The sequence below is a fragment of the Styela clava genome, chromosome 13 (assembly GCF_964204865.1).
Source record: "Styela clava chromosome 13, kaStyClav1.hap1.2, whole genome shotgun sequence".
Classification (NCBI taxonomy): domain Eukaryota; kingdom Metazoa; phylum Chordata; class Ascidiacea; order Stolidobranchia; family Styelidae; genus Styela; species Styela clava.
The window spans coordinates 17,224,254-17,250,207 of NC_135262.1; the positions used below are offsets into that span (position 1 = coordinate 17,224,254).

At 33.0% G+C, this 25,954-nt stretch overlaps 3 protein-coding genes across 13 annotated transcripts in view; 1 reads left to right on the top strand and 2 right to left on the bottom strand.

Annotated features, from left to right (window-relative positions):
• Window positions 1-2,610: 2,610 nt before the first annotated feature.
• Window positions 2,611-3,957, top strand: LOC120332673 (uncharacterized). Its single transcript, XM_039399970.2, has 3 exons — window positions 2,611-2,745; window positions 3,304-3,415; window positions 3,785-3,957. The coding sequence occupies exons 1-3, from the start codon at window positions 2,681-2,683 to the stop codon at window positions 3,923-3,925; spliced, it is 318 nt and encodes a 105-aa protein (XP_039255904.2). The 5' UTR covers window positions 2,611-2,680; the 3' UTR covers window positions 3,926-3,957.
• Window positions 3,958-4,535: 578 nt separating this feature from the next.
• Window positions 4,536-7,471, bottom strand: LOC120332794 (C-type lectin mannose-binding isoform-like). 4 transcript variants are annotated; one of them, XM_078119559.1, is made up of 6 exons: window positions 7,186-7,471; window positions 6,278-6,399; window positions 5,608-5,635; window positions 5,245-5,333; window positions 5,003-5,154; window positions 4,536-4,895 (listed from the first exon to the last, which is right to left on the bottom strand). In XM_078119559.1, exons 1-6 carry the CDS (start codon window positions 7,232-7,234, stop codon window positions 4,643-4,645), a joined length of 693 nt encoding a protein of 230 aa, XP_077975685.1. In that variant the 5' UTR covers window positions 7,235-7,471; the 3' UTR covers window positions 4,536-4,642. The 4 variants fall into 4 exon arrangements, with proteins under 4 accessions (XP_077975685.1, XP_039256042.2, XP_039256043.2 ...); XM_039400108.2 differs by having other exon boundaries at window positions 5,003-5,160; XM_039400109.2 differs by having other exon boundaries at window positions 5,003-5,172; window positions 7,186-7,469.
• A 1,816-nt stretch (window positions 7,472-9,287) lies between these two features.
• The window catches only part of LOC120332624 (talin-2-like), a 43,840-nt gene continuing 27,173 nt past the window's right edge, over window positions 9,288-25,954 (bottom strand). For 2 of the 8 annotated variants that reach the window (XM_039399916.2, XM_078119188.1), the window contains 16 exons: window positions 25,397-25,544; window positions 24,791-24,877; window positions 24,421-24,591; window positions 22,346-22,417; window positions 18,650-18,790; window positions 17,806-18,024; window positions 17,376-17,522; window positions 16,866-17,035; window positions 16,441-16,750; window positions 16,063-16,179; window positions 15,235-15,420; window positions 14,383-14,596; window positions 13,711-13,835; window positions 13,248-13,373; window positions 12,397-12,642; window positions 9,288-10,904 (listed from right to left, as the gene is read on the bottom strand). In XM_039399916.2, coding sequence (XP_039255850.1) covers window positions 10,662-10,904; window positions 12,397-12,642; window positions 13,248-13,373; window positions 13,711-13,835; window positions 14,383-14,596; window positions 15,235-15,420; window positions 16,063-16,179; window positions 16,441-16,750; window positions 16,866-17,035; window positions 17,376-17,522; window positions 17,806-18,024; window positions 18,650-18,790; window positions 22,346-22,417; window positions 24,421-24,591; window positions 24,791-24,877; window positions 25,397-25,544 — 2,722 coding nt within the window. In that variant the 3' untranslated portion in view covers window positions 9,288-10,661. Of the gene's footprint in view, window positions 11,899-12,396; window positions 12,643-13,247; window positions 13,374-13,710; window positions 13,836-14,382; window positions 14,597-15,234; window positions 15,421-16,062; window positions 16,180-16,440; window positions 16,751-16,865; window positions 17,036-17,375; window positions 17,523-17,805; window positions 18,025-18,649; window positions 18,791-21,286; window positions 21,323-22,345; window positions 22,418-24,420; window positions 24,592-24,790; window positions 24,878-25,396; window positions 25,545-25,954 lie in introns of all 8 variants that reach the window. The other 6 variants (XM_078119189.1, XM_039399912.2, XM_039399918.2 and 3 more) reach the window with 4 other exon arrangements.

Consider the following 25,954-nt stretch of genomic DNA (forward strand, 5'->3'; position numbering starts at 1 on the left):
GAAGTTATGAATTGTAATGAAAGACCATGGTTCCAGATACCACGAAGACATAATTAATACCCGTTTCTAGTCGCGAGAGTGGGCCGCGTACATGTTTCCTCTACAGCAAAAAATGTCATATAAGCATACTGCCAATGTCATATGCATTTGCAGTCAATGCTATATGCATATAGGACCAACCAATTATGCATATAGAGCCAGCCAAATATGCATATTATATCGCCAATTCCATATGCATAAAAGCCAACCCATATACATATACTCATATACATATAACCAATGTCATATGCATAAAAAGTCAACTTATATACATATGCAGTCAACTCACATACATCCGGCGCCAATGTCTAGTGCACATACTGTACAGCTAATGCTATATGCGTATACAGCCAACTCATATGTACATGCAGCCGACTCATATCGTGTGCATATACAGATAACTATTATGAATATACAGCCAATGCCATATGTATATACAGCTAAATCACATCGTATAAAACAGTGGTTCTCAACCACCGGTCCGCGTCAGCCTTCCTGTCGGTTTGCCAAATATATAACAATATTATATCGCAATTGCAAAATGCGAGGCATTGATGGCCGACTCATTTATTTTGTAAGTTTTTACTTCTATTGATGTGTAAACCAAACTTGTTCGGAGGTCATACGCCCATTTCAAACCTTGAACGGCTGAATGTTTCGGCTGGAGTTCGAGAGCACATAGTACTTTTCTTCTTAAACACGTAGTGGACCTAGGTATCGTTTTGTCATTACTTATCGATTTTAATCAGTAAGTATGATGATGGGTATTTGTCTGTTTATCTGTCTGTTTGTCTGTTAGATGCACGCGATATCTCACGAAAGTGAGATTGAATCTGCTGCAGATTTTGCATGTGCATTCATCATATCTCGGATCAGTAGCCTATTGATTTTGGGCGAATTATGTCGTATAATTAGCGAGTTATTAATTAATTAGTGATGGGACACAAGGTGTCACTATGGAGTAAGAGCGCTGTTTTGGGAATCCCTTAACTTTCTATCGATAAGTCTTCGGTCTCTGACCGATATTCTCGTTTTGTTGTTATTGATTATCATGTTAGTATTTCTTTTCTTCTTATTTTTCTTGTTGTGAAAAACCTCTTTTCTCATAACTACTGGACCAATTGCTTTGAAATTTTTAATGATGAAAGATTGTATTTTATTAGACTATCACTTTTATTTATTTAAAAAAATTTTGTGGCCTTTATGGGAGTTGACTGCCTATACCAGGGGTTCCCAAGCTTTTTTCAGGACGACCCCAAAGACAACTTTCAAGTGTCCAGTGCGACCCCAGTTCAATATATATATATTTTTTTTTCATGAAACTTTAGAGCTTCTTTCACTGAACTTTTGAGTTTAGTCATGTGGTGGTATTAAGTAAAATAAGCTAAAACCCAACAGTGATGTCACAATAAACACCTACATTTTCAATAACAAAAGCATAGAGTGATGCCTATGTGCCTGTTTTACATTAAGCCATGGTACAAACTGCTAAATTTAACATGGTTTTTCAAATCTTAGATGAGTTGTACACCCATCCTCTACCATACCTCAGCAACCCCACCGACCCCATGACCTATTTATCACTCCGACCCAATTTGGGGTCGCGACCCCTGGTTTGGAAACCCCTGGCCTATGCATATGAGTTGACTGTATATGTATATGACATTGGATGTATATGCATATGACATTCGCTGAATATGCATATGAGTTGGCTGTATGTGCATATGGCATTGGCTGTATCTGCATATAGCAATGGCTGTGTTTGCATATGGCATTGACGCTATAAATATATGAGTTGGCTGTATTTGCATGTAACCTTACCAACTCCACTCTCTTTGCAGAAGTCGCGTGTCTCGTTTAAAGCTGATTTACGATTTAAAACCACGGTGACTACATTTAAACGTTACTACACTATAAATTCCACCACGCTGGTAAGTAATATATTTGAATGGCAACATAAAAGAATACTAGCATAGCCAAATAATATTTTCAATCATTTCTATTAAGCATAAAAAATTTACACGAAATGGCGTTGTATGAATACAACTTTTCACTGCCATTGCTTGATATTCTCGTTTGCTAATGAGTTTTGATGTTTTATCAACTTATTTTAATTACAAAAACAGATTCTCAATACAAATGTGTGATTTATACATAACATCATTACCAATGGGCGTTTTCCTAAATACCATAATAACAGGTTTTGCAAAAATGTCACCAGAATACCATAATCTCATGTTACTTATTCACTCTAAAAAAATGTGTTAAAATTTAGTGTTTTTTTAGTTAATTTCAAAACATTAAAATATGATCCTATTCAGCAAAACTACACGACCGACGCTCACCAAATGTACATTTTATTACCGGTAAATATAATTTATAAATGTATCCCGTACATGAATATGTATATCACAAAATATTCCAAGATATGCTTTATAACTATGACAAAATACCATGCGTATTAACTAGATTAGGTTCAGTATTAATACGGTACTTTTTCCGCCTCGTCTAAAAGCGATTATTAAAAACATCACGAAATCCTTGAAATATTTGTAGATTGCTTTACGTCGAGGTAGCAGGCTTCCATATAATACCTTTAGTTTTTAGTCTGTTCAAAATAGAAAATTGTTATCATCTTTTTATGCAGATGTTTCTAAATATGAAGAGTTTATTACTCGTTCTTCTTCTCATTGGTCAAGTGTTCGCGTAAGTTATCTTTATTAATCGGATTGAGGTAGAAGGAATTTATTGAGGGAATTTATAGTTTCCACATGGTTTCCAGATATATATGTCGCTGCCGTCTGGAAAAATATTCATATATAAACATATATCCCAATATTACTATATTGTATAGTGACGGAGATAATTGAAAAATGAATTCGATACATTGGTGGTGGGTCTGACCCGCTAACGTAATAGTGTTTACCTGAATATTGCTGTACAGAAAAACGACTAAAATTAAAGACTAAATGCCATTCAATGGATATATGTTTTATATTATATTAGGATCTTTTGTACAAAGCCCCCGCCACTAATGCAGGGTAACTAAATAATGACTTTCTAAATAATGATTGGGAATGATTTGAAGATTTGAATGTCCAGCGCATTCTGCATCCCCAACTTTAACCCTTAGTGGATACTTGCTAATTTTTTTTTATATTTTGAGCCTTGACGGGGGTGTATTTTCGGCGGGGATTTGTACAAAAGATGCTTATACCACATATGGCAGATATCTTTTCTCAACGGTCAAGAACAATTTTTTAGATTCGATCCGTTTATTGAGTGTCCTGATGTAGAATGTTCGTCTAGTTCGTATTGCTGCAAAACAGTACAAGATGATGAAACGACCTATCAGTGCAGTGAGATCGTTGATGTGGTAATGTTTAAATTCAATTGGTCATCGGCAGAAATTTTTTCAAAATTCATCAATTTTTTGTCTTTGCATATAACTAGTTCCGTACATATGTACATTTCAAACTGGTCTGCCGGTCTGGCTAGTTACTCTTCCGCATAGCTCACCCCATTGGGTATTACATTTCTATCCGACTTGATACGATTAGCATTTTATTTGAAGTTATATAGATGGGGAGTCTGGGCTCGCCACGTGGTGGTTGATCCCATCACTTGGTATTTTTCTGTTTTAACAAGATTCCTAATAGTCCAAATGACAAGCTAACGGTATAGTACGTTAATAATTAATCAATATTAGTTGCGCAAAAAATTGAAAACTAGATATATTTTATAGTTGGCCGACGAGTGCATTCAAATGGATCCCTTGGATGAAGGAGAAGAAGAAGATTCTGACGATGATGGTAATGGTGAATCTGAGGAACCAAATTTTGAAGATGAGTTTGAAACAGAATCTTGGCCTATGAATATCGGTTAATTTTTACCTGCCATAAACGCTAGAAAATTGTTGTCAAGAATGCAAAATAAAAGTCTAAATAAATGCAACTTCGTCTATTTGAGGCAGAAGCATAATTGATAGCACAAATAACTTATTAGTCGAGTCGCCCAAGGCCATTCACAACTACAGATTATCATGGTTGTTGAAAGATCCGTCAAGTTTGATAGCTCATGCCCAGTTCCTTAAACTCTTTACGATAGTCGGTCATGTGTGACAGAATAAAGTATTCCCGTATCTCATAAAAAGTGTTCACGTGAAAAAAAATGATTATTGGCCCAATCGTACGAGTAAATTAAACTTCGGCCTTCTTCAAGTATATACTGAAAATCTGGAATCGATTGTCTATCTACAATTTTTTAACATCGCGATCCTTATGTATATACACTGTCATATCTTAAAAAATATTTGCCTCGTGCAGATGACTATGTACTACGGAACAGTGTGCCAAAACAGGTTTTTACTGTTCACTTCCAACTTACACATCTTACTGACAGAAAGATAGAAAAAGCGAAAATCAAGTTATGACAATCTACAAAACACCTTTAATAATAAGTTTTATTAGCAATATACATTCATGTCATATGGGAATCAAATCACAAAATTAAGTAACAACGAACGGTAATAATTCAATAAAGTACAAAATAAAGTTCAATTTTAATGCAAGTTTTTGCGATCAGCTAAGGTTCCTAACTAAAGTCATGTGGTCTCCAAAACCTCGCATAGGTAAGGGTGCGGTGTTGTACATTTTCCGTCTGCTAATCTCCAGTTTTTCAATCCCCATAATTCTGCACATTTGTGATTTCCAGAATTGTTTGGTTCCCCAGGAGCCCAATTTGTATCATTGAAAGCAGCGATCACGCCATCAGACCACGCCCATTTGCCATCAAAATACACAAGACCAATCCAAACATTCTTTTCTGGAGAATCCAACAAAACGTCAAAGATTTGTCTGAAAATATTAACATAATCAGCCGCAAAGAAAATAAAATTATAGTAAAATTTCATGAAAAAAGGCAAATGAGTTTTGTAGAAGAAGATTTAAAATTCATCACTTACTTTCTGATATTGGAATCCCTCACTCCAGTTGCAGCAAGTCTTGCGCCAGATTTTTGACACGCTTTAACAGCATCTGTGTAATCTTGCGTTGTGTTAATTTTTTTGTATAAATACCCATTCGATGCTGAATACCATCCTTGGTGTAACGAAACCTGCGTCTTTATTGAAATCTTTAATATTGTTATTCAACGTTGAAACTGTGATGTGTTAACTAAAATATATATTTATAAATGTATACTCACATCATTTGATGATTTCACTTTGTTGCCACTAAGTTGGAGGGCTAATGGCGTTGTAGATTCATTAATCTGTGACAAATCGTCTGATAGTTCTGAATTATAAAAACAGCGTTGCTTTAATTGTGAACGAGATCAGGATAAGATTTAGGAGCCTCGGAAGCTAATCTACAATAATCATTTTAATGAAGCCAAAGAAACTCTGGGAAGGCCCACGTAGTGAAAAAAAAAATTAAACAGTTCATCTCAAGAGGAACGAAAGTTTCTAAGCAGGTGGGCATCAATACTTGGTGGTGGTAAGTCTCCATGAGCTGATTAAAAGCGTTTTGTTTCGACATAGAATTTCATGCAAATATATATAATACTTACGTGACTGGCTGGTTGTTTTTTGACTCAACTGTGAAATACAACATACAATCAAAAAATATCTATAATTGTTTCCAATATGCCAATTGTTATGCCAATGAGTTGTTTTGGCTTTGGCGTGAGAATGCTATTCTCGGTTTTATATCTAAGAAGGAATTGTAGGTTATTGGGAATGTTATTTTTGGTTCCATGTCTAATGAGGGATTGTAGTTTAATGGGATTACATGTAGAGTATTGGTTCTAATACAAACGGTGTTTTATCAATATTCCTCACAGTGGCCAATGTAATATTTCTGAGTAGTTCAGTCAAGGTATTGTAATTTTTAAAGTTTAAGTGATTGCGTGACGACTCAACGTCAAGTGAGCTTGCTTCTATTATGTACAATTCCTTGATCTAATATATTCAGCGGTATGTACTTGTTTTCCTGTCAATTGTTCTAAAGTACCGGAAGAGGTAATTTGTCAGTTTATTTATTATAATCAATAGGGATACTCGTATTTGTGTATTAAGTATTTATTTTGTGACGTAATGGTCTGAAGTATTTGGTGTTGGCCTATCTGTAGTGTCCGTATTTTAACGTACGATTCATACCGTGCAAAAAGATTTCCAGAAATTCCAAAATTGCCAATTATTATATATTTAGGAATCATAATTGATGACGATTCAAGTTACCTGAGAAATCAGCACGAAAATCACGATAAACATAATCCCGAATACAACAATGACGAAAACGCCAACAGCCAGAAGCATCCATGATGATCGCCATCTCTTGATTTCTGACAGAGACTCGGATACTTAAATTTAGATTGAAGCTTTTTAAATTTTATACAATTGGTAGAACAGCTTGGATATGCTTGAGCATGAAATTAAAAGATTGCTTCAGGCACGATGCACTTCATGCGAACTCGACTTCCATGTAATTACATCTGTGGTGATCACCTGTGAGATGTCTAAATTTGTTTGCGATAGTGATTTCTCGCTCGCGGATAAAATGCGAGATATTCTGAGCAGATTGTATTGCAAAATATCTTTCAAGGTATATATATTTTAAATTCAATTGTGTGAAATCCAAAATTGTTTCACTGGCAGTAAACTTTACAATGCAGTTTTGCGCTCTCATTTATATTTTTAATAAAATTTCTTGATTTGATCTCAAATATATAGACACGAAAGTCAAACGAAGTACTGCAGTATCAAATTTACAATACCGAATCCTATAGAGCCCGCATATACTTTTGAAATAAATAAAAGTAATTGTATTCTAGCAACAACAACAAGCTTTAACCACTGGAAATTTGAAAGCGATTGGTCCAATAGTTAAAAAGAAAAGTGACTTTTTCACAACAACAAACTGATCCATAAAAGCAATTGGTTCGATCCTTGAAAAGAAAATCGATTTTTTCATAACAATAAGATGAAAAATACCAACAACAACATAATATTAACAAAACGATTCATAGGTCCAAAAACACTACAAACAAATGAGCAAGGTTTACCCATAACCGTCACAATTCCTACTTCAATTTCCCACCAATATATATATATATTATATATATAATACAATACACATGCATACTCACCCCTGTCCATATTATTGTATGGTACAGATGACGATTGGTCGGTGTCCATTATTGATGCAAGTTCGTTCACGGACAATTTGAAATAAATCGCAAAACACGGAAAGCTATGCGTTTTATAACATATATATTCTATTTCCAAGTATTGTATTTGTGACGAATAATATCCCGGGGCACTCCAAAATCAGGATTATGTTGTGTCCGTATAAAAAACAGTCTAATTTAGAAAATGATAGTAAGCCATTGGTAGTAAAGCAAATATTGTTCTGTTTTTGCAGAAAACAAAAATATGCATTCATTCGAGATCAATCCATTTTAGTTAACGCTGTATTTTAACGCCGTGCAGTCTCATAAATGAAACTATATCACACAAAGCTCTAAATAAAATAAAAAATTAGGGTGGCTTGAACGTACAATCGGCAACCACATGTTTCACATGTTAATAATTTCACTATATATATTTTAAATTTACGAAATATTAATTCCAAATTCGATTTGACGCTTTGAAAAAAGATTTTACATTTATTCGGCTGAATGCAATGTTCGCATTTTTCAGAAGAGTTAAGAAACCCGTATGTACCACGGGTCATCAATTTTTACAAGTGACTAAGGCAGGTCACATTAAACTCATTAAAACAATCCAATCCATCACCTGATGATCATTGAATCGACTCAGGCTCAAATTGTCTCCGTCTTGTTTTCGCCAGTCAAAGGGTTTTGCTCGTGATCAACGAAAAACAGAAACCGACGATAGCAACGAAACTCGTGCATTTTTGTATCGCTGTCGGATATTAGTTCAGTATTGTTAATAAAATGTTACAGATTGTATTAATTCTCAACAAGTCCAATGGTAATATCTTAACGATGTATGCTGAATATTATCATATCGTCATAAAAGCAGTTATTCGTCTTATACGGATTAGTCTAAAATGTTTCATTCAGATTTGACTTATTAGTTGCTATATAGCCTGCCCTACGCAACAGACATATTAGTCTCGCCCGAATAAATTGGATAATATATTATAACCATTCCCTTGTCTCCAAAAAAGTAGAAGCAAATATTTTTGTCAATGAGCATAAGCGAATAAGAAAGCAGTTAGAAAATGAAGAAAAATGTTTGCCGTTTTTCACGAAGCTCTGACTTTATGATCATGTTTACGTAACAGGTAATGTCTCGCGCGAATAACTTGAAGAATTTATTTAAACCATTCATTTGCATCAATGAGAGTGAGAGAAAATATTTTTATCTGACGAGCATACGCAAATAAAAACGTATGCAACACATAAACATGACGACTTTAACCCCGGAAATTCAAGTTGTGCTATATATACTTCGAAATATATTTGCATGCAACACATAAACATGTCTTTACACAGATAAATTAAAATTGCGGTATATATACTCCGTAAATATATTTAGTGTGTCAGTTGTGATGAGTTACCCCTGCCCATTAGTGTGATCCAATGGAATCTCTCTAACTTCGAAACCAACATTCAAATTAGCCATGATATTGCATTTTGTAGACTATCCGCATTGAGCACCCCAATTATTTCTATAACCCTCATTTTTTTCCGGAAATTTTAGCAAAACCATATAAAGGCTCAAAAGTTATAAGATATAGATCGGTAAAACGTGTTAGGTTTATTTCGGATTTGATCAACCGGATTCAAATTAGTTTTCATTTATAGAATATAGCGACGAAAGCAGCATGTAAGAAATTTTTCGCTAGAATAAGTGGAAAGATCGCCACAGTAAATCGCTACGTTAGTGCACCCTATTAACATAATTGTTACGATGTTCAGCCTCTAAACAAGCAAGTTTTAACTCTATTTAGCCTTCTTCTTTGAACTTGGTCAATATATTCCATAAGTCTTCTGCTGTTATGCTCCGTATCATTTCAACTTATTTTGCTTAATTAAAACGAAGAATTATTCTAGCAGAATTATAAATATTAGGATAGCGTGAGATTAAACACACGCAGTGAAGTCTGCACTGAAAATGGTCGCATGTTACATCACTAACTATAGTGACATAGTTTAATATACACCAGAATTTTTGCTATCCTATTTGCTGTCGCTGTTCTTGGAAGATAAAACCAAACGCATTCTTCTGTTTATGTCATTTTAATTTCCCTGGCCAAATATATATATAGAGAATAGATATTTAATATACGGTCATAGATAGGCAATACACATTAGCTTAAAAACGGCGTGTCGAAATGTTTAACAATCATTCCGCGCACTTGCGACGAATGGATCACTTTTACAGCCCAATACTGTGGTCTAAGAGAATATCTACCAGTTTTATGCGGCCACGCATGACAGCCAATATTGTGCATCTAGGGGTTTGCAAATAAAAGAGAACATGAAGTGGTACAATCGGAAAAAAACTCAAAATTCTGAGTCAAAATTACATAAAGACACAGGAACAACTTCAATGTCATAGTTGATATTGATACAACTGACCCATTTCACCAGGCTTTTTTGGTTTTGCGAATATAAAAGATGGAACAACTTATTTTTGGAGCAGCACAAACATGGATTGAAAAATTGTTAAAAAATACAAAAAATAATAAGAATTTCGATATCCAGATAATACTAATTTTTGCGCGAAATTTCGTAAACACGTAAACACTCGTTTCCACGTCTTTTTCAACATGTAAACAACGACAATTTAATTTTATAAGGCAGAAAAAATAGCGAAAGTTTGAAAAAAAGGCTACACAAAAAGGTTATCATAATGATCATTGTATCATACATTTAATTAGTTTTAATTCATTTCATGGTTAATATTGAGAAAAACAATCAAAATTAGTATTCGCTTTACAATGATTATCAACCATATCAAAAATTATTCGATTTATACACGATCGAAGATGAACCATAGATGAAAGAAACTGGCAAAGTCGGTTTTATCTACGGACCAAATTTGCAAGAATAATTTTTGATATGAAAAAATTTTCCAATAGATATTCACTTGTAATAGGACTGTTTGGTTTCAAGACAAACAAAAATAGAAAACGTTTGAAAAATATTTTAGAAAATGCACTAAATTTGGGGCAGGCATGTGAATGTTTCATTAATATTTTTCATCACACAATTTGCAAAACAACGCATTTCTTGCAATTAAGAAATAATCCCGATAAATGATAATTTGAAATTTTAATATTGTTATTTCGAGCAGCACATTGAATCAAAAAATTATATCACGTATTTTCAAGTTCAAAATTAAAAAAAACATATTTTGTGGGCTCATTGCACATGCCTATGTACAAAATTTATACAATAATACACAAAATCGGGTTTTTCTCATTTACAATTTTATATTCAACACTGAGTGAGCGCGCCGACATGATTTCTTGTCGGTGTATGTATTGAGATTTCATTTACAAATGCACTACATGGGAAGCTGGCGCATTTCTCTCGTGTTTGAGATACTGTTGTTAGTCTTGCAACCTTGTAGTTTTTTTCGATTTTGGTTAGTCAGAATCAGATTGATCTTTGTAACGCATTCTCCTAATTTGGGCGAGTTTTTCTCTCGCAGCGTTTAGTTCTCTCTCCTTTCTCAAAATCTCTTCTTGAGCCATCATTTCTTGTGCAATTCCGCCGACCCTTCGCGAATCGATGACGACTTCTGAATTTACGGTTTCTTCAAATGATGACGCTTCCCGTGCCGCGTTCACCAAGTCTTCTGATGCGTGTTTTACAGCATTGCCGGCAATCTAGAAGTTCCATGAGAAGACGCAGAAATGGTCGATGTTCGGGAATAGGAAGAAAATGAAAAACAAAAATAAAAATAATAAAAATAACTAAGCCATGACATGCAAAAGTAAATGATTGGTGTATGGCTATCGAAATTAGACAATTATGATGAAAATAATAACTGAATGCAGTAATTTTTTTTTATACAAGAAAGCCAAATTTCACGATTTTTTTGATCTGTTATTATCTGGACCTCTTTAAGCAGTAACAAACAAATAAAATGATGCTAATTAAAAAAACTTTTGCTCCTGGTGACTCCCATGCACTGCTGTAAATAAAAATAAAAATAACAAAAAAAGAATAAAATAAGATAATTTATGTACAGCTAACCATGTCCATCTTTCGTACATGCTTGGTAGAATCAAGTATTTAAGTAATTCTGCTAAAAATGTATGATGGAATCGTCATAGCTAACAAAAAATAAAAATTGCATCCATCCTTTCCAAGTGTTGAAGAATCTCCGCAAAAACAAAAGAAGCAGGAAAACATTCCAACAAAAAATTCTCCATTATTCGTTCAACAAAGAGAAAAAAAGGAACCAAAACGATGATAGCAATCTTCAAAGCTCAGGAAGATGCCAGGAAAATAGAAACAAAAGAGATGGAAAAATAATCAGAAGGTGGCCATCGCTTTCAAGCAAAAAGAATAAATGACAAAAGAGATATAGGAATGGTTATAGAAACGGGAATTCTTTGAGTAGGTTGATTATTTTTTGACGTTCTTCTCATAATTTTTGTTGCGAATACGAAAGAGTCTTTGCCGAGCGGCTTCCAACTCTTTCTCCTTTTTAAGAATTTCTGCCTGAAATTCCATTTCTGCTCGCATTTGCATGACGGTACTAGAAGAACCGCCGTTATTCCATGGAAGTGAATCTTCTTCTTCGACATTATCAACGGCATCTTTAGCCGCTTGCACAAGCATTTCAGTTGCGCGGTTTACACTAGTTCCAGCCATCTGCGATTTACATCAAGGTATTTTAAATTCATAGAAATCGTAATTTTGAAATTCAATTTTTAAAATTCTGTATGTCATAAAGTAAGTTCAAATGAACTTCAAATTTAACCAACTCAGCAAATCACATAATATTCTAGTAACGTCCCAAACAAAAAATTTTCCAATCCTGAGCAAGAAAGGTATTGGGAAATGTCATCCTCCGATATCTAATAGTGAACACTACTTGGTTACCAATATGTATTAGGGGTCTGTCGACTTTGTTGATCTTGAAGTTTTGCCCATCTCCTTCTGATTATATTTTATGGTTATTGTTTGTTGTTTATTCTTATTGCAATATGTACTTTAATGAAATATTCGGAGATAAAATCATTGTACCTAAAAAACGTTTTTTTTTTTCTAGTTCATAATAGGTATCAGAATCAAAATCCTATATGAAAAATATCATCACTGTTGTAACCTGGAAAAACTATTTGTATCCTGATTATAACAAAATTTTACCTGTAATCGTTTCATGTTTTCACTGTTCGGGTCAGCTTTTACTTTACAAGCGACCAAAAGTTGAGCAGTTGATGCAGCGACTTGTTTCGCAGAGCTGACAAGTTTTTCTTCACTTGCTTCTCCTTGTACAGCTTGGTTAGCAGCTTCACACAAATTACCTGTCGCTTGGGCAACAGTTTGTGCGGCTGAAATTAAACCTGAGGACCATTGACCGTCATCGTGACGCATTTCTGGAACTGAACCAACCTGGAAAAATTGAAAGTTATTGTTAAATAATTGGAAATCCATGAATATCAATCTGAATTCCTTTAAGTAGACAAAGCTATTCAGAACTTGTTACGAGTGCATTGCTGTTTTCTGCCAACTGTACAGATTCTTAAAAAAATTTTGTTCCTTGTACAGTATTAATTATAATATATAACATAACACTCTTTGACAACTTCGGCAGTAGGTCAAATTTTAAAATTACAATATTCAAAAAAGGAATATCATTAATATATGAACATTTAGCTCGGCTCAGGTTTGGATCCCATGCAGGATTAATTATGTGCGAGAAGATTACTGGACTCCTTATCACCGCAGGGTGGTTCACATAACCGCTGGTCAGTTACGGCTTCCTCCACCATCAAAGTCCCTGCACCTAAAAACAAATAACTGGCTGACTAATCCCATACCTGACTTGGACTGGTAACCAGACAAGAGGCCATGATTCACCATATGATTAGGGCATCTTATTGGCTTTCTTCCCTCCCAGGATAAATATGTACATTCTTCTATCTATTTGCCAAAACCCATTATTTCCATAGAACAAATATGTCATAGTATTTATTTTCAAAAAAAAAATTTCATACCTTTCCTTGAAGCACAAGTTCCTTCTGTGCAGCAGAGGCCGCTTTGACCAGTGCAGTAGTAGCAGTTGCAATAGATTTTGCAGCTTCCAGAATTTGTTCTTCAAAGTTAAGACTTTCGTCTGCTTGCTAAAAATAGAAAGATTAGAGTTAAAAAACGAACTTGAAGACTCAAATGAACTGGTGAACTATTTCCATACCAGAACCTAAAATGTACTAGACGAGTGGACCTAGATCGTCATCGAATGAGTGCCCTTACCAAATTCTCCCGCCCTCAAAATGAACAAAAAAATGTAAAATAGCATATTTCAAAAGATTAGAATCACAAAATTCGTTTAGTGTATGTGCGAATTGTAAAAAGTTTGTTCAATTGTGGTGTGATAATAAGGATTGTCTTACAACTTGTTATGATGATGAATAGAGTAGTTTGAGAACAATTTGAAAAAAATTTCAAATTTTTCAATACCTTTGGCTTCTTTCTTGGTCGCAACAAAGCGAGTTTCTTTGCAGCTGCTTCAATAGATGCTGCAGCAGCAAGAAGTTCTTGTTCAGCGATAACGTTTGGATCATTAGGATCGACCCAGTCTGGCCCTAACATAAAAACAATCACATAATTAATAATAAGTTAAGGTTGAAATTGATTTTTGACTGAGTAATTCACAATCATGAAGAAATTAATGCAATGCTATTCGATGTTAATTAGGAATAAGAATGGGGAAGCATCATTGGCTGGATAAACTACGGTATATAATTGATTTAGTTCATCAACCAATAGTATTTTAAAAATTAAAATGGTAATTTTGATAGTTTTATCTCCGATAGAATATTGCACTAGGACAGGGAATGTTAACATTTATTCTGTCGTGTATGGCAAATTTCAAAATTCAAATGTACTCCCAGAACTACATATATAAACTGTCTCTTCCAATGTGCCGAAAGTGAATTAATAGCGTTAATATGCGCATCTATATACATTTGTTAGATCATAGTAAAATAGGGAGAAGTTATAACTATTTTTAAATATGGCCTCCGAATTGATCAATTGTGTTCCAATATGATGTGTCGCAGATTACATTCCACTACCAGTTCGTGAGAACTTGTGTGACAGTAATACTGAAGAAACAAAAAAACAAATTACCTTTCATGGATTCGGAGAATCTTACGAGATTGCTGACAGAAATGGCAACATTTTTTGAATAAGCTCCAAGGTTTTGCTTCAATTCCTGGTTATTTGGTTGTTGGGAAATGGCCAGAACATTTGACAAAAGTTTGCCGTAAGATTCCGCCACACCGCGACCCAGTTGAAGTGTAGATGATAACTGTTCTCCGTTTTCTGTATTAGCTGCAGTTGCCTTAAGCAAATACAATTATTAAAATTTAAAGTTTAATTTAAAATATTCTAAAGTTACCTATTGCCTCGAAGGTACCTATTTTTCAATGAAACTGTGATACAAAATAATTTCACTGCAAAAATAGTGATTTTCCAGAATGAATAGCAATTTAGATATCTGATTCCATGGAACCCTTTTTTGAAACTTGTCTAATTACTTCTCATATTTCTCATATACCAAAACATTTGAGCGTGAAAAATTCAAATATTAGAGCTGAAATTTTAATACTAATATATTGAAGCGTTTCAATTTGCCTATCACAATTTTGAATTTAAAACAAGAACCCACTTTTTTGGTGTCGCAAGCATTAATTTTGTGATCAGATCCCTGTTTATTCCCTCCTAAGCTAAATTGTAAATGAGGGGTGTGCAATCTATAGGCTTTGCGACGCATAGAGATTGGAATTGCTCACACATACTAGATTAACTAAACTAAAAACTTGTTTCGCAGCACACTATTCAAAATTGGCACTTCTCCACGAGCCGCACAATTTTTTCCTTGGGGGCCGCATTTGTCCCGCAGGCCGCAGTATTTACACCTGGTTTAGAGTATACAAAACACCAACAGGGAAAAAATATACTAAAAATAAAAAAAATTACCCTGCATTTATAGATCATATCAACAACAGCTTTGCGTCCCATATTTGCTGCCACAACCATATCTTCTTGTTTACATGATTTTCCTGCCGCGACAGCTTTTGCTGTGGCACTGGTAATTGGTTTTGTGGCATGAATGAGTTCCTCGGGTAATGCTCTTTGTTCTTCTCCATCCACAGACATGAGTGTCTGAATATAGTAAATAAATATAATACTGAAATTTTGGCGCCACAGAAGTATGTGCACCAATATGGAGGTAACTAATTTTGTTTGCCTACTTTACATCAAGTTGTGTTAAGGGACTGAAGCCTATGGGCAGGGGATATATTCACTTAGCTAACACAAACAGTCCCCGAACTCGTAATAGAACCAAAATAAGGAAAATCGAAATAAAATTATGGCCTAACTTTAACCAGGTACACACACTGTGTGAGACTACCCAAATTTTCGAAGTCACAATTATTACTTAGGAGATAGAACATGCCGTGACATTCGTGAAATGCGATGGGTCAACTTTTTCTATACTAAATAGATTCTACAAAAATTATATCATTACCGGTATATGTAATATCAAGAAACTTAATTTAAAATAAATGGCACTAACCATTAGATATATATTCAATGCAATTAGTTTGTATATGTAGAAATATTAATACAATTACTGCTGGATTATAAAGTTTCTATTTTCTACTATTTTTAGAAGAAGAATAAACATCAATTTTGTCTGAATGACAATTTTCAAATGAATATACTTCAAATTTATCACATCGAATGTAACTAATTTCAGTTTGATGCAGACTAAAAAACAATTCAATATATGAAGTCACTTACCCTAGATTCAGTTTTGATGGCATGAATAGTCTGTTCGAGAGCTCGTGGTCCTTTTGCTGCTTCATCTTCAACTGCTTTGACTGTTTTGAGAAGCGACGTAACATTGGTCACCATAGCCTGAGGAAAAAAAATAGAATTTCACATCATTTCATACTGTACTTTCCTTTCTCTGCGATAAATATCAAAATCCTATCAAAGTAATATTGTTTCCAATTGAATCAATTGTTAATCTGAAAATCAAGTCAGTTTCAATAAACAAAACACTCAGTAAATGTTCTTGAAGCTTCATAAGACTATGACCATAGGCTTTAGTTATTTTGTCGACTTTCAATCTCTCCTTTCATTTTACATAATTTTATTTGAAAATTTCCAACATACTTTTGCAGATGCCTTCAGATGGAACATGGCATTATCTTGTGCAGATTTTCCAGAAGCATTCTTTGTGGCAGTTATCAAATCATCTAGTGCTGACGCTACATCTCGAACAGCATTGATCAGAACGACTTGAGTATCAGGATCATCAGCTCCGAGACTGGCTGCTCCAAGTTTAACAATGTCTGCCAATTTGGTAATAGTGCCAGAAGCTGATCCAGCAGCCCCAGCAAGCATTTCTTGACTGTGTGCAGCTCCTGACACAAGTTTTTTGGTGTCTTCCACAAGGGCCTTGGCTGTTGTCAGTATTTTCTCTCTGTTTGATTGAAAAATAGATAATAATAATGAATGCATCTGATAGCTTAATTAAATTTTTGGGTTAAAATAAAGTAACAGACTGTGAATGAGAATCAAATTTGGTACTAATCTACCTGTAATCAGCAAATGTTTCTGCTTCATTTTCAGAATTCAATGTGCCTGCTGTGGCAAACATGATAGTGGTGTCGAGATCTCCTATGATGGCTTGTACGGCAGAATGTGCATTGATACATGCTTGAGTACCTCGTGCTCCAGCTTGCAATGAAGCGAGAACAAAAGAGACCTGAAATGCACAGAAAAAAATATAAATAGGTTTTTTCATATTTATTATAAAGATAGCAAAGGAGGATTATTTATAACCAATATGTAAAATAAATTTCTCAAAGTACAATAAAAAAACTTTTTTGTTTGTTTGACATTTTAATGTTACAAAAAATGAATTTGAAGCGTAAATATTGTGCACAGCAAAAAAAATCACAAAAACATAAAACATTTTGAGTTAAATAATAATTTTACCATAAATCTAGATTATATTTGATCCAATATTTTATCTCTAGATCTATCAGAAATAAGAAATTATAGTTATTTTGACAACTCACAAAATTACAAAAAAAATCGCAAACCTTCTCAACAACTCCTCTCGATTTTTGAGTGAGTTCTTTCTTAGAGTAAGGATCTCTCGGATCACTTTGTACGGCACCAGATGCCGATACTAAATCAATGCAAGATTTACCGAGTTCCGAAACACTGTTCTTAATTTGATGAGCAACCTGAATAAATAAAAATATATCTGTTAGTAAAGAGGAATTTTTCATCATAGTCTAGATTTTTTCATTTCATGTCTAGATTCTATTTCATTTGCCATATATGGATGCCACCTAAACAACACAGCTGCTATTTAGCAAATGCTTGAATTATTACAGGCCAATAGAAAAAAATTATATGTAACCGTTAATAATGCAAAATTTTCATCATTTTTTTCAAATGGCCAAAATAATAGTTCCATAATTTATGTTCGAAAAAGGTCAAAAATAAAAATCTCCAAAAACTTACGTCATCTGTGTCAGCAAATGCAATGGCTCCCTTGCTGTCATTAGCAAGTGTTGTGAATTCTTGAGTCAATTCTTTCGCTTGAGGTCCGAGATCCTCTGGTTTTACAACGGCCGAACTCACCATTTCTTTACTGACTGTAGCAATTGCTTTAGCAGTTTTTACCATTCGTGTTTGGAATTCGGCAAAGCTTCCTTCTTCATAGTCAGAAGGCTGATCAACCTAAGAAAATAAATATTGTATTTATCAAAGCATACGAATGTTGCGGTTTGAAAATAAAGATTTAGTTAGATTTTATGTTCAATTACACTTTGAAATACAGATATATTGTAATGAATTTCAGATTTGAAAAATTTAAAATCTCGTTTGTAAAAGTGAATAACTTGGGTTTTGGATTAAACAATTTTCAAAAAAGATATTGGTCCATCAAAATTTATTGAACACCTACATTGAAAACTTACGGTACTTCTGTACACAAAAGTGCAGTAATCTAGGACACTTTGTCCAAAAAGTTATGTTCTTTCTAGAACATGTTTCAAATGACTTGGGTACTGTTTTTTGGATCTTAAAATTTAAAACTTTCATACAAACTTATTTTGCATATAGCAATATTTTCATGCATATGCACTATAGTCATGATCGTAAATAAATAATTTAATCAGAAATTTAGATTTATAGATCAATACCTAAAATCAACATAATTAAGATTTCAATGATGACAAAGTATTTCAGAGAAAGAAGCCATATTAAAAATATTAGAATGAAAAATTGTATAGCTAAATACAGTATTAATATTCGCTCGGCAATGAAGTGAAAACTGCCCCATACCCCCATTGAATATACTTACATCTGAAACAGCTTTATTGATAGAATCAACCATTCCCGAAACAAGAGCTTCGGGAGCTTCTTCTACCGATTTCAATAAATCTTCTATTGCTTCTTTCATTCCTTCCGCAGCCTCATCTATCGCTTGATGGGTGTTGGTCGCCTGTAGCATGAAATTGAAAGGTTTTAAGGTAAGCCTAAAAGATAAATTACGAATGATGAGAACTTTAACTTGAATAGACTGATCATTCAGAAATTATTCCGATATGAAGGATACAATAGTGTAAAAGGATTATTGTAAACTTTTACTATAAATTACAAATGTGCATAAAATTACGCCATATACCATATACATTTAAATCATTAAATTTTCGATTCCAAATTATATGTCAGGATAATAATTTTTCTACTAAGCATATAAAATGGAGAATGAATTTTTATAAAATTATTTGATTAGAATAATAAAACAGTGAGTACAAAAAATTAAATACTGCTCATGTTTCGATTAACACATATTAAATTCAGTAAGTTTAGGAATAAATATCCTCAGAAATTATTAAAATAAAACATACATTCAAAATTTGAGGCATTCAATATGTTAAAATCATGATTTTAGGAAAAATTTAGAAAATTTGCATTTGATATTTTATTATCAGGCATTGAAGGCAAAGATTCAATTCAATCATTCTGTATAACCAAATTTAATTTCAATAAACTCGAAATGATTTCTGAAAATTTCTCTGTCATTAACCACGACCCAATTAGAAATATATTCGTTAATATTCGTAAATATTATTTAGAATGTGTTTGGAATAGTAAGTCATTCAATTTTGGCAATCCCTAGATATACTATTCGCCGCAATAAAACTAAAGTAGCTCATGTAACATTTTTCAGAAATGGACCTTTTTGATCTTCTGCTATTATGAACCAAGGGCTATCTTCAAGTCTGGGTTCCACAGCTATACCTGATTTTAAGGAGTGTTTTATGTTCATTTTTAGATGTGCAAGTCGAAAAATTACACAAATGCAATTTTTTTTAAACTTTAAAAAGTGACATGAGCTAGTTTGATTCCACTGCGGCATATTATTTATATTATGAATACAAATTAAAATTTGTTAGTTATTGGCATGCTACTTCCACACTCCTGTAATAACACATACATAATCAATAATGGAGAGTTACAGATGACAATCTGTATCAAAAACTGGACACATACCCATTACATGAATGAGAATAAACCAGTTTTATGAAACAGACAGCATTCGACTCCATACAAAACAAGACTATATTCATTAATGTTAATGAAACAGAAAAAAATTACCAACGTCTTAGGGTACCACACAAAATTAAACAAACATAACAAAACAGTAAAGTTGCTATTAAAAATCCTTTATTCATTAGCTAGTTATGCCCAAATAATTTGTAATTGAAAAAAACTGAACATTTTATAAATTCAAAACTTGTTGGAATAATGAACCATATTTATGTATAAAATAATCAGTTATCTTGCTTTTGTTATAAGAGAAGCCGCAATTTTATACAATATGAAAATTTGTTATTTTTTCAAATAAACTAAGATTCAGAATTCGGTTCATTACTAAATTATTTGGACATTCATAATCATTATTAATTAATTAGTTTAATAATTACTCTTATTATCTTGTTTCGGTACAAGCCAAAATTTTATACAATATGAAAAAATTTTGTTTTTTCGAATGAACTCAGATTCAGTTCATTACTAAATTATTTGGACATTCATAATCATTAATTAATTAGTTTAATAATTACTCTTAACCATGACACGATTTATTATTCTTTTTACAAAAGGTCACCAGCAACTTGAACATAAAAATTATGTGAAATCACTCAATTAAATAACAAAAAGAAACAATCAATACTAATTAATCATATACTGATTTGAATATTTTAAAATTTGTAATGACCGAATGACAATTACACTATTTATAAAAGACAATTAGGTATTTCTATTTTAAACTCTTCATCAAAAAAATTTCACGTTATGTTCCAAGTCTATGCTAACTGAAAAGAAATCACTAGTTTAACGAGAACCAGCTTAAGTGAAAAAATTTTGACCGTTATTTTTACTGATTTTAACTTATTCATGAAACAAAAAATCAAACTTAAATTATCTTAAGGTTTCATTTAGCAGCATTGCAATTAAAATTGAACATCAGTAATTAAATAATTCGTAACACAATGGGCTAAGCATATACCAAATTTTTTTTTACAGAAATTTTAAATTTTTTGTTTCAAGAAAGATATATTTTAACAGTAATACAAATATTCAAAATTGGTGCTTATTTATTTAAAAAATTTGCCATATTTGCCAATCAATAATATAATATAATGTCAAATATTACCAAGTAGGCGAGTACAATTTGGCATACGACATGATTTTGGGGCAAAAAAGGTTTATTAGGATAATTTGAAACAAACAGGATTTTATACAATTCAGATACATACAAATTATGGATCACATATGAACCTAGCTTATATTCAACACCCAGTTCCGTTAAATATGATTCGATGATAAAACAAATCCACTAAATTTATTTCTAAAACAACAATCAAACATGCTAACAAACGAAGAAAGACAAATAAAAATTAACGGAATACAATGTTACCACATAGATGACCTGTTTATATTGATGACTTGCGATCAGCTCAGTTGACTAGAAGAAAATGTGCATTAGGTTATGAAATACTCACACATACGCACACACACACACACATGTTAAATATAAATATGTGAAAAAAATTTCATAATTTCTTCCTACCATATATGGATATGTACTAAATTTAATACTCCCGCGACTTTTTTAAACATCACATCATTTGGACCTGACACATATGCTACACATACACATGTGTTTGGGGATGTGGCATGGGAGAAAATCAGTGAAAAGCTATATCAAACTTTTTAAATATATTTTTTTTTATAATTGACAAATATTATTTGTGATGGCATATAAATTGGGTGGTTTTATGTCACTAAATTAGTATATCGAGGGCTATAGCTCAAAAGTGGGAAAGTTGAAAAAGCTGCTTCGAGAAAATGAAGGGGGGCTCATAGTCATATTTGTATATAAAGTTCAGTAACTCTTTATGAAATACTTATGAATTTTTTATCCCATTTTTCTTTCCCACTTATCAAGTATTTATATCACAAATATATTCTAGGAAAAGGGTAGTATTATATTCAAGTATTGCCCTTTTTTCACTATCTTGAAAACAAACTTCAGCCTAAAAGGGCTATGCTCTCTAAAGTATTAAGCTTGAAGTATTTCTTGCTACATTTTCAAATAATTTATTTTCATTCGCCCCATTTTTCTTGAAACCCTCGATATATGAAAGTGTTTAAAATGTATAGATTTTGAATTGATACATTTTCATATTATGAGAATTCGAAATAAAAAAATTCATGATGTGTTAGATTTTGTGAAGTTAATTGTGGAGCACATGATGATTATTTTGTATTATTGTATATAATGGATAACACCAATAGCACAGAGCAAAATATACTCTTTATGTTAGCATTAAGGCAGTTGGAAGTTATAAACAAAATTTAGAAATAAACATAAAAAAACAACAAGAGACAAAAAAATCAAAAAGTGCCAGAATTTGAACACCCAAGTAACATGCGGTGTGAGATTGAAAACAAAAATTTTGGTTATTTCAAATAATTCTGTACAAACCAGTTTAGGACCGTTGGGGTCGTGTCGAATAAATTCTCCGATAGAATTATTATGCATGTGAAGTTGAAGATCCTGGAATAAAAAATTAAAAATAGCATGCCGAAAAAAACAAGAAAAACTAAGATGAAATTAAATGTAAATTACAAAAATATTCAATCAACTTTTTTGTTAATAAAATGGCATCAAAATTAAACTAATAAGTACAGTCATAAAAATGAAAGTACACCACCAAAAATAGGAAAGAGACAGAATAAAACAAACTATATTTACTGAAGAATAAGATAGGTCACTAATGAAAATTATTTTGCAGGATATATTTATATGCTTTTTATTATGTAAGATCAGCCATCGCTAGATAAAAGGATATAAAAGTTTTGAAGAAACGGAACGGCTTAGCATTGCCTACCATTGATATTAGTAATACCTGGGTGAGGTGATGGGCATGGGATTCGAACCCGCAATTTTCACCTACGATCCGATTATAGTTATATCTACTTCCTAGTGTAAGGCAATGTGTGTGTGAAAATAGAATAACCCAACACATAAAAGAGGAAGAGATCGACATGGCGTAACATTTTTAATGAAGCATATGTGCAGAGTGCAGCCATGCATTGTTACCAACTTATTTGATTACATTAGTAACAATATCACATAAGATATGTAAATTAGATATTTGTCAAAAAGAGTAGATATTTAATTATATAAAACAAAAAGAAAATCTAGATCATTGCCTTTTTTGAAATGTTTTTAGCATCAGTTTTTGATAATTATACGAATAATTATGAATCAAAATTAATTAGACAACTTAAATTAACTTGGAACATTTCAGATGGATGGGCATCCCTAATTAGCAAACGCATGCATTTTATCATAACTACTTCTAAATTTATAAAATGGGGTAACCCCCAGAAAAAACACAGAACCCATACACTTTTCAATTACTTCTACAATAATGAAGAAAATTCAATCAACACTTGAACTTAAGTTTCAGTAGTCTATGAAGCTTTGCGAACGGTGGGGCGCACCCCACACGAGGGACCTAGACAATTTTTTTGAAGGGGGGGAAGCTAATTGAAAATATTATTTGTTAAATTTGATCTTGCCTGCCTTATTTTGAATATTCACATTTCTTTACTTTAGATATTTACGTTCCATCCATGTATTTTCAAGGTGTTTTTTGAATGAAATATACTTCCGCCTTACTATCTGCTATTTGTAGCTTATTGTTAGCTAGTTATTTTTAAGGTGGGCCCCGAGACCCACTGCTCTAATGCCGCGGCACACAATTTGGGAAACCCTGTTCTATACTGGGGGTAGGAATTCTGCTTGGTCAAAAACCGAGCTTATCTAAGTATAAGCAGAAGAAGCAGAAGAATGATTTAATGATATATCATGCAAGAACAAAATCAAATCATGATTAGCTAAACAAGATCTGACATGAATTAAGACAAAAAAAAATAAAAATTAATAAAAAAAAATGTAAGATTTTGAAATAAAATATTCAAATAACTGCCCGAATGCTAACTTGCTCGAAAATTAGATTTGAAAGATGAGAATTATGAAATATACTACTAAAAACGTGAAAATTTCATGAAATTATTGTTGATTTAATTAACAACATTAGCTGCCACAAATATTATGAATAACTTATTGGAAACTTGATTTATAAATTGAGTCAACACACGAACGTTATGACATTAAATTACAGAGATTGTAATGACTCATCTTTATACGTAGTTCCCTATTTTGAGCTGAGTGATTGCAATACAAACAAGTAGAGAATTACTCTAAAAAGCACACTAAAATTACTGACATTTTTCTATTAAATTTTGAACTGAAATTACACATTCAAGATTATTTTGATTTGAGGGCCAAACGCTAAAAATTTTTACAGATCGACACCTACCAAAAACGTTTTTCGAAAAGCCTGCAAAAAATATCGTCACAAAAAATTTAAGACTCAAAATTGAAAAATGTGTAAAAAAAAACTTGTAATTTCTAAGTAATTCAGTTTACCTATTACTAGTTATCAATAAGTACATATTTTTGTGAAGATAAATTAAAGATTATTATACCTTGGGATTTCCACCTCCTTCTTTTGCAGCATACATAAGTTGGAGAGCAGATTCTGCGAGTGTTTTACTGTATTCTAGAATGTCCATTTGCCTTTGATGATTCTGTGAGTTTGAAGCTGCACCGATAGTGCCATTGACGAGAGGCTCGAAGTAGTTGGCAATTTGAGCAACCTAACAATATTTCAAGGTTATTATATACAGTTTTTCAAGAAAGGAAAAGTTGAATTTAAATCAGGAGTGGCCGAAACCAAATATTCTGCAATTCATTCTTAAATAATATGGGGACTCTTTATGTTATGCAAGTTACATCGATAACATTGCCATATTTTCAAAAAAAATGTTAAAAAATATTATCACTTATCATTATTACCTTGTGTCCTAGTTGAGATGCATCTCCTTTAGCAGCATGTACAAGCGGGTCAACGCAAGTTCCAATTTCATTAACTGTGTTAACAACCTGACAATAGAAAATAATTTGAAGTGTTTGCCACAAGAAATAAGTTATGGATTTTGATTCTATATGCATAACCATAAATACAACATGATTTTCAAACGGATGTATGCATTCGATGGTGAAAGAAGCCACGAGTGAACCATCGGTTACGTGAACCACACTAAGAGTGCAGCAATATGCCTTACGAAGCTGCGAAAGGTAATCAGAGGTGCAATTGTATTTGTAACACTTAGCGCCGGGGATTGATTTGAGCTCTTTTAACCCTATCTACCAGAGTTTCCCAGAGGCCATTTTGTATGGTCTCTTCCGAATTTTTCATTATCGTCTACCATTAGTCCCTAACACGACACTCGTGGCTTTTTAAAAGCGTATGCTAGAGTTCTTTTCCGCGAGATGACGCTCTATCAAATGTTGTTAGAGCCCCATGCAATTGCTTGATTACATCTCAGATAGTACCTTCTTCAAATAGCCTCAGCATAAAATGGTATTTCAATGACATGCGGATATCAACAAAACTGTTACCTTTTCTTGGAAGCCTTTCATGGTGTTATCGTCTCTGAGAGGCAGACTTTGGCTCATAACAGATAGAGATGCATTGTTGAGATCACGTATGGCTTGATTGATGGAATCGATAGCATCATCACATTCTATTTGTCCTGGTGCCTTGTCCCTACAAATTTCATGAATTCATTAGAATATCAGATTTTATGAATAATAATATTAAAAAACAATAACGATCAAAAGTCACCAACTACAGACTTGTTTAGTCTAGGTAGAAGCAGGAGAGACACGGCCATGATTTGTTTAGCAAGGGAGTTTTGCTAAAATTAGTAATGTGCCATAGGTATAATTCATGATGCCATGAAGTGCCCGCATGCTTACAAAACTAAAAAGTGATCTCTGTTAACAGCAAAACACAGTTAAATGATTCCCAGCCTCCTGTGTCACCCGCATGTTCGCTTTAGCTTGTTCTATTTCAAACATCCGACAATGGCCGATCATTACCCAACTGCCATTATATAATTTCATAACAGTTACAACGCTAAATAGAACTAGCTGCAACCCCGGGTAGAAGTATGC

Bases quoted from the DNA above. Each gene is read 5' to 3' on its own strand.
- LOC120332673 (XM_039399970.2), top strand. From the start codon at position 2,681: ATGCAGATGTTTCTAAATATGAAGAGTTTATTACTCGTTCTTCTTCTC. The intron at 2,746-3,303 runs GTAAGTTATCTT...ACAATTTTTTAG, and splicing joins CTCATTGGTCAAGTGTTCGC to ATTCGATCCGTTTATTGAGT. The intron at 3,416-3,784 runs GTAATGTTTAAA...TATATTTTATAG, and splicing joins GCAGTGAGATCGTTGATGTG to TTGGCCGACGAGTGCATTCA.
- LOC120332794 (XM_039400109.2), bottom strand. From the start codon at position 7,234: ATGGACACCGACCAATCGTCATCTGTACCATACAATAATATGGACAGG. The intron at 5,636-6,277 runs GTAACTTGAATC...TGTATTTCACAG, and splicing joins TTTTCGTGCTGATTTCTCAG to TTGAGTCAAAAAACAACCAG. The intron at 4,896-5,002 runs GTAAGTGATGAA...TAATATTTTCAG, and splicing joins AGGGATTCCAATATCAGAAA to ACAAATCTTTGACGTTTTGT.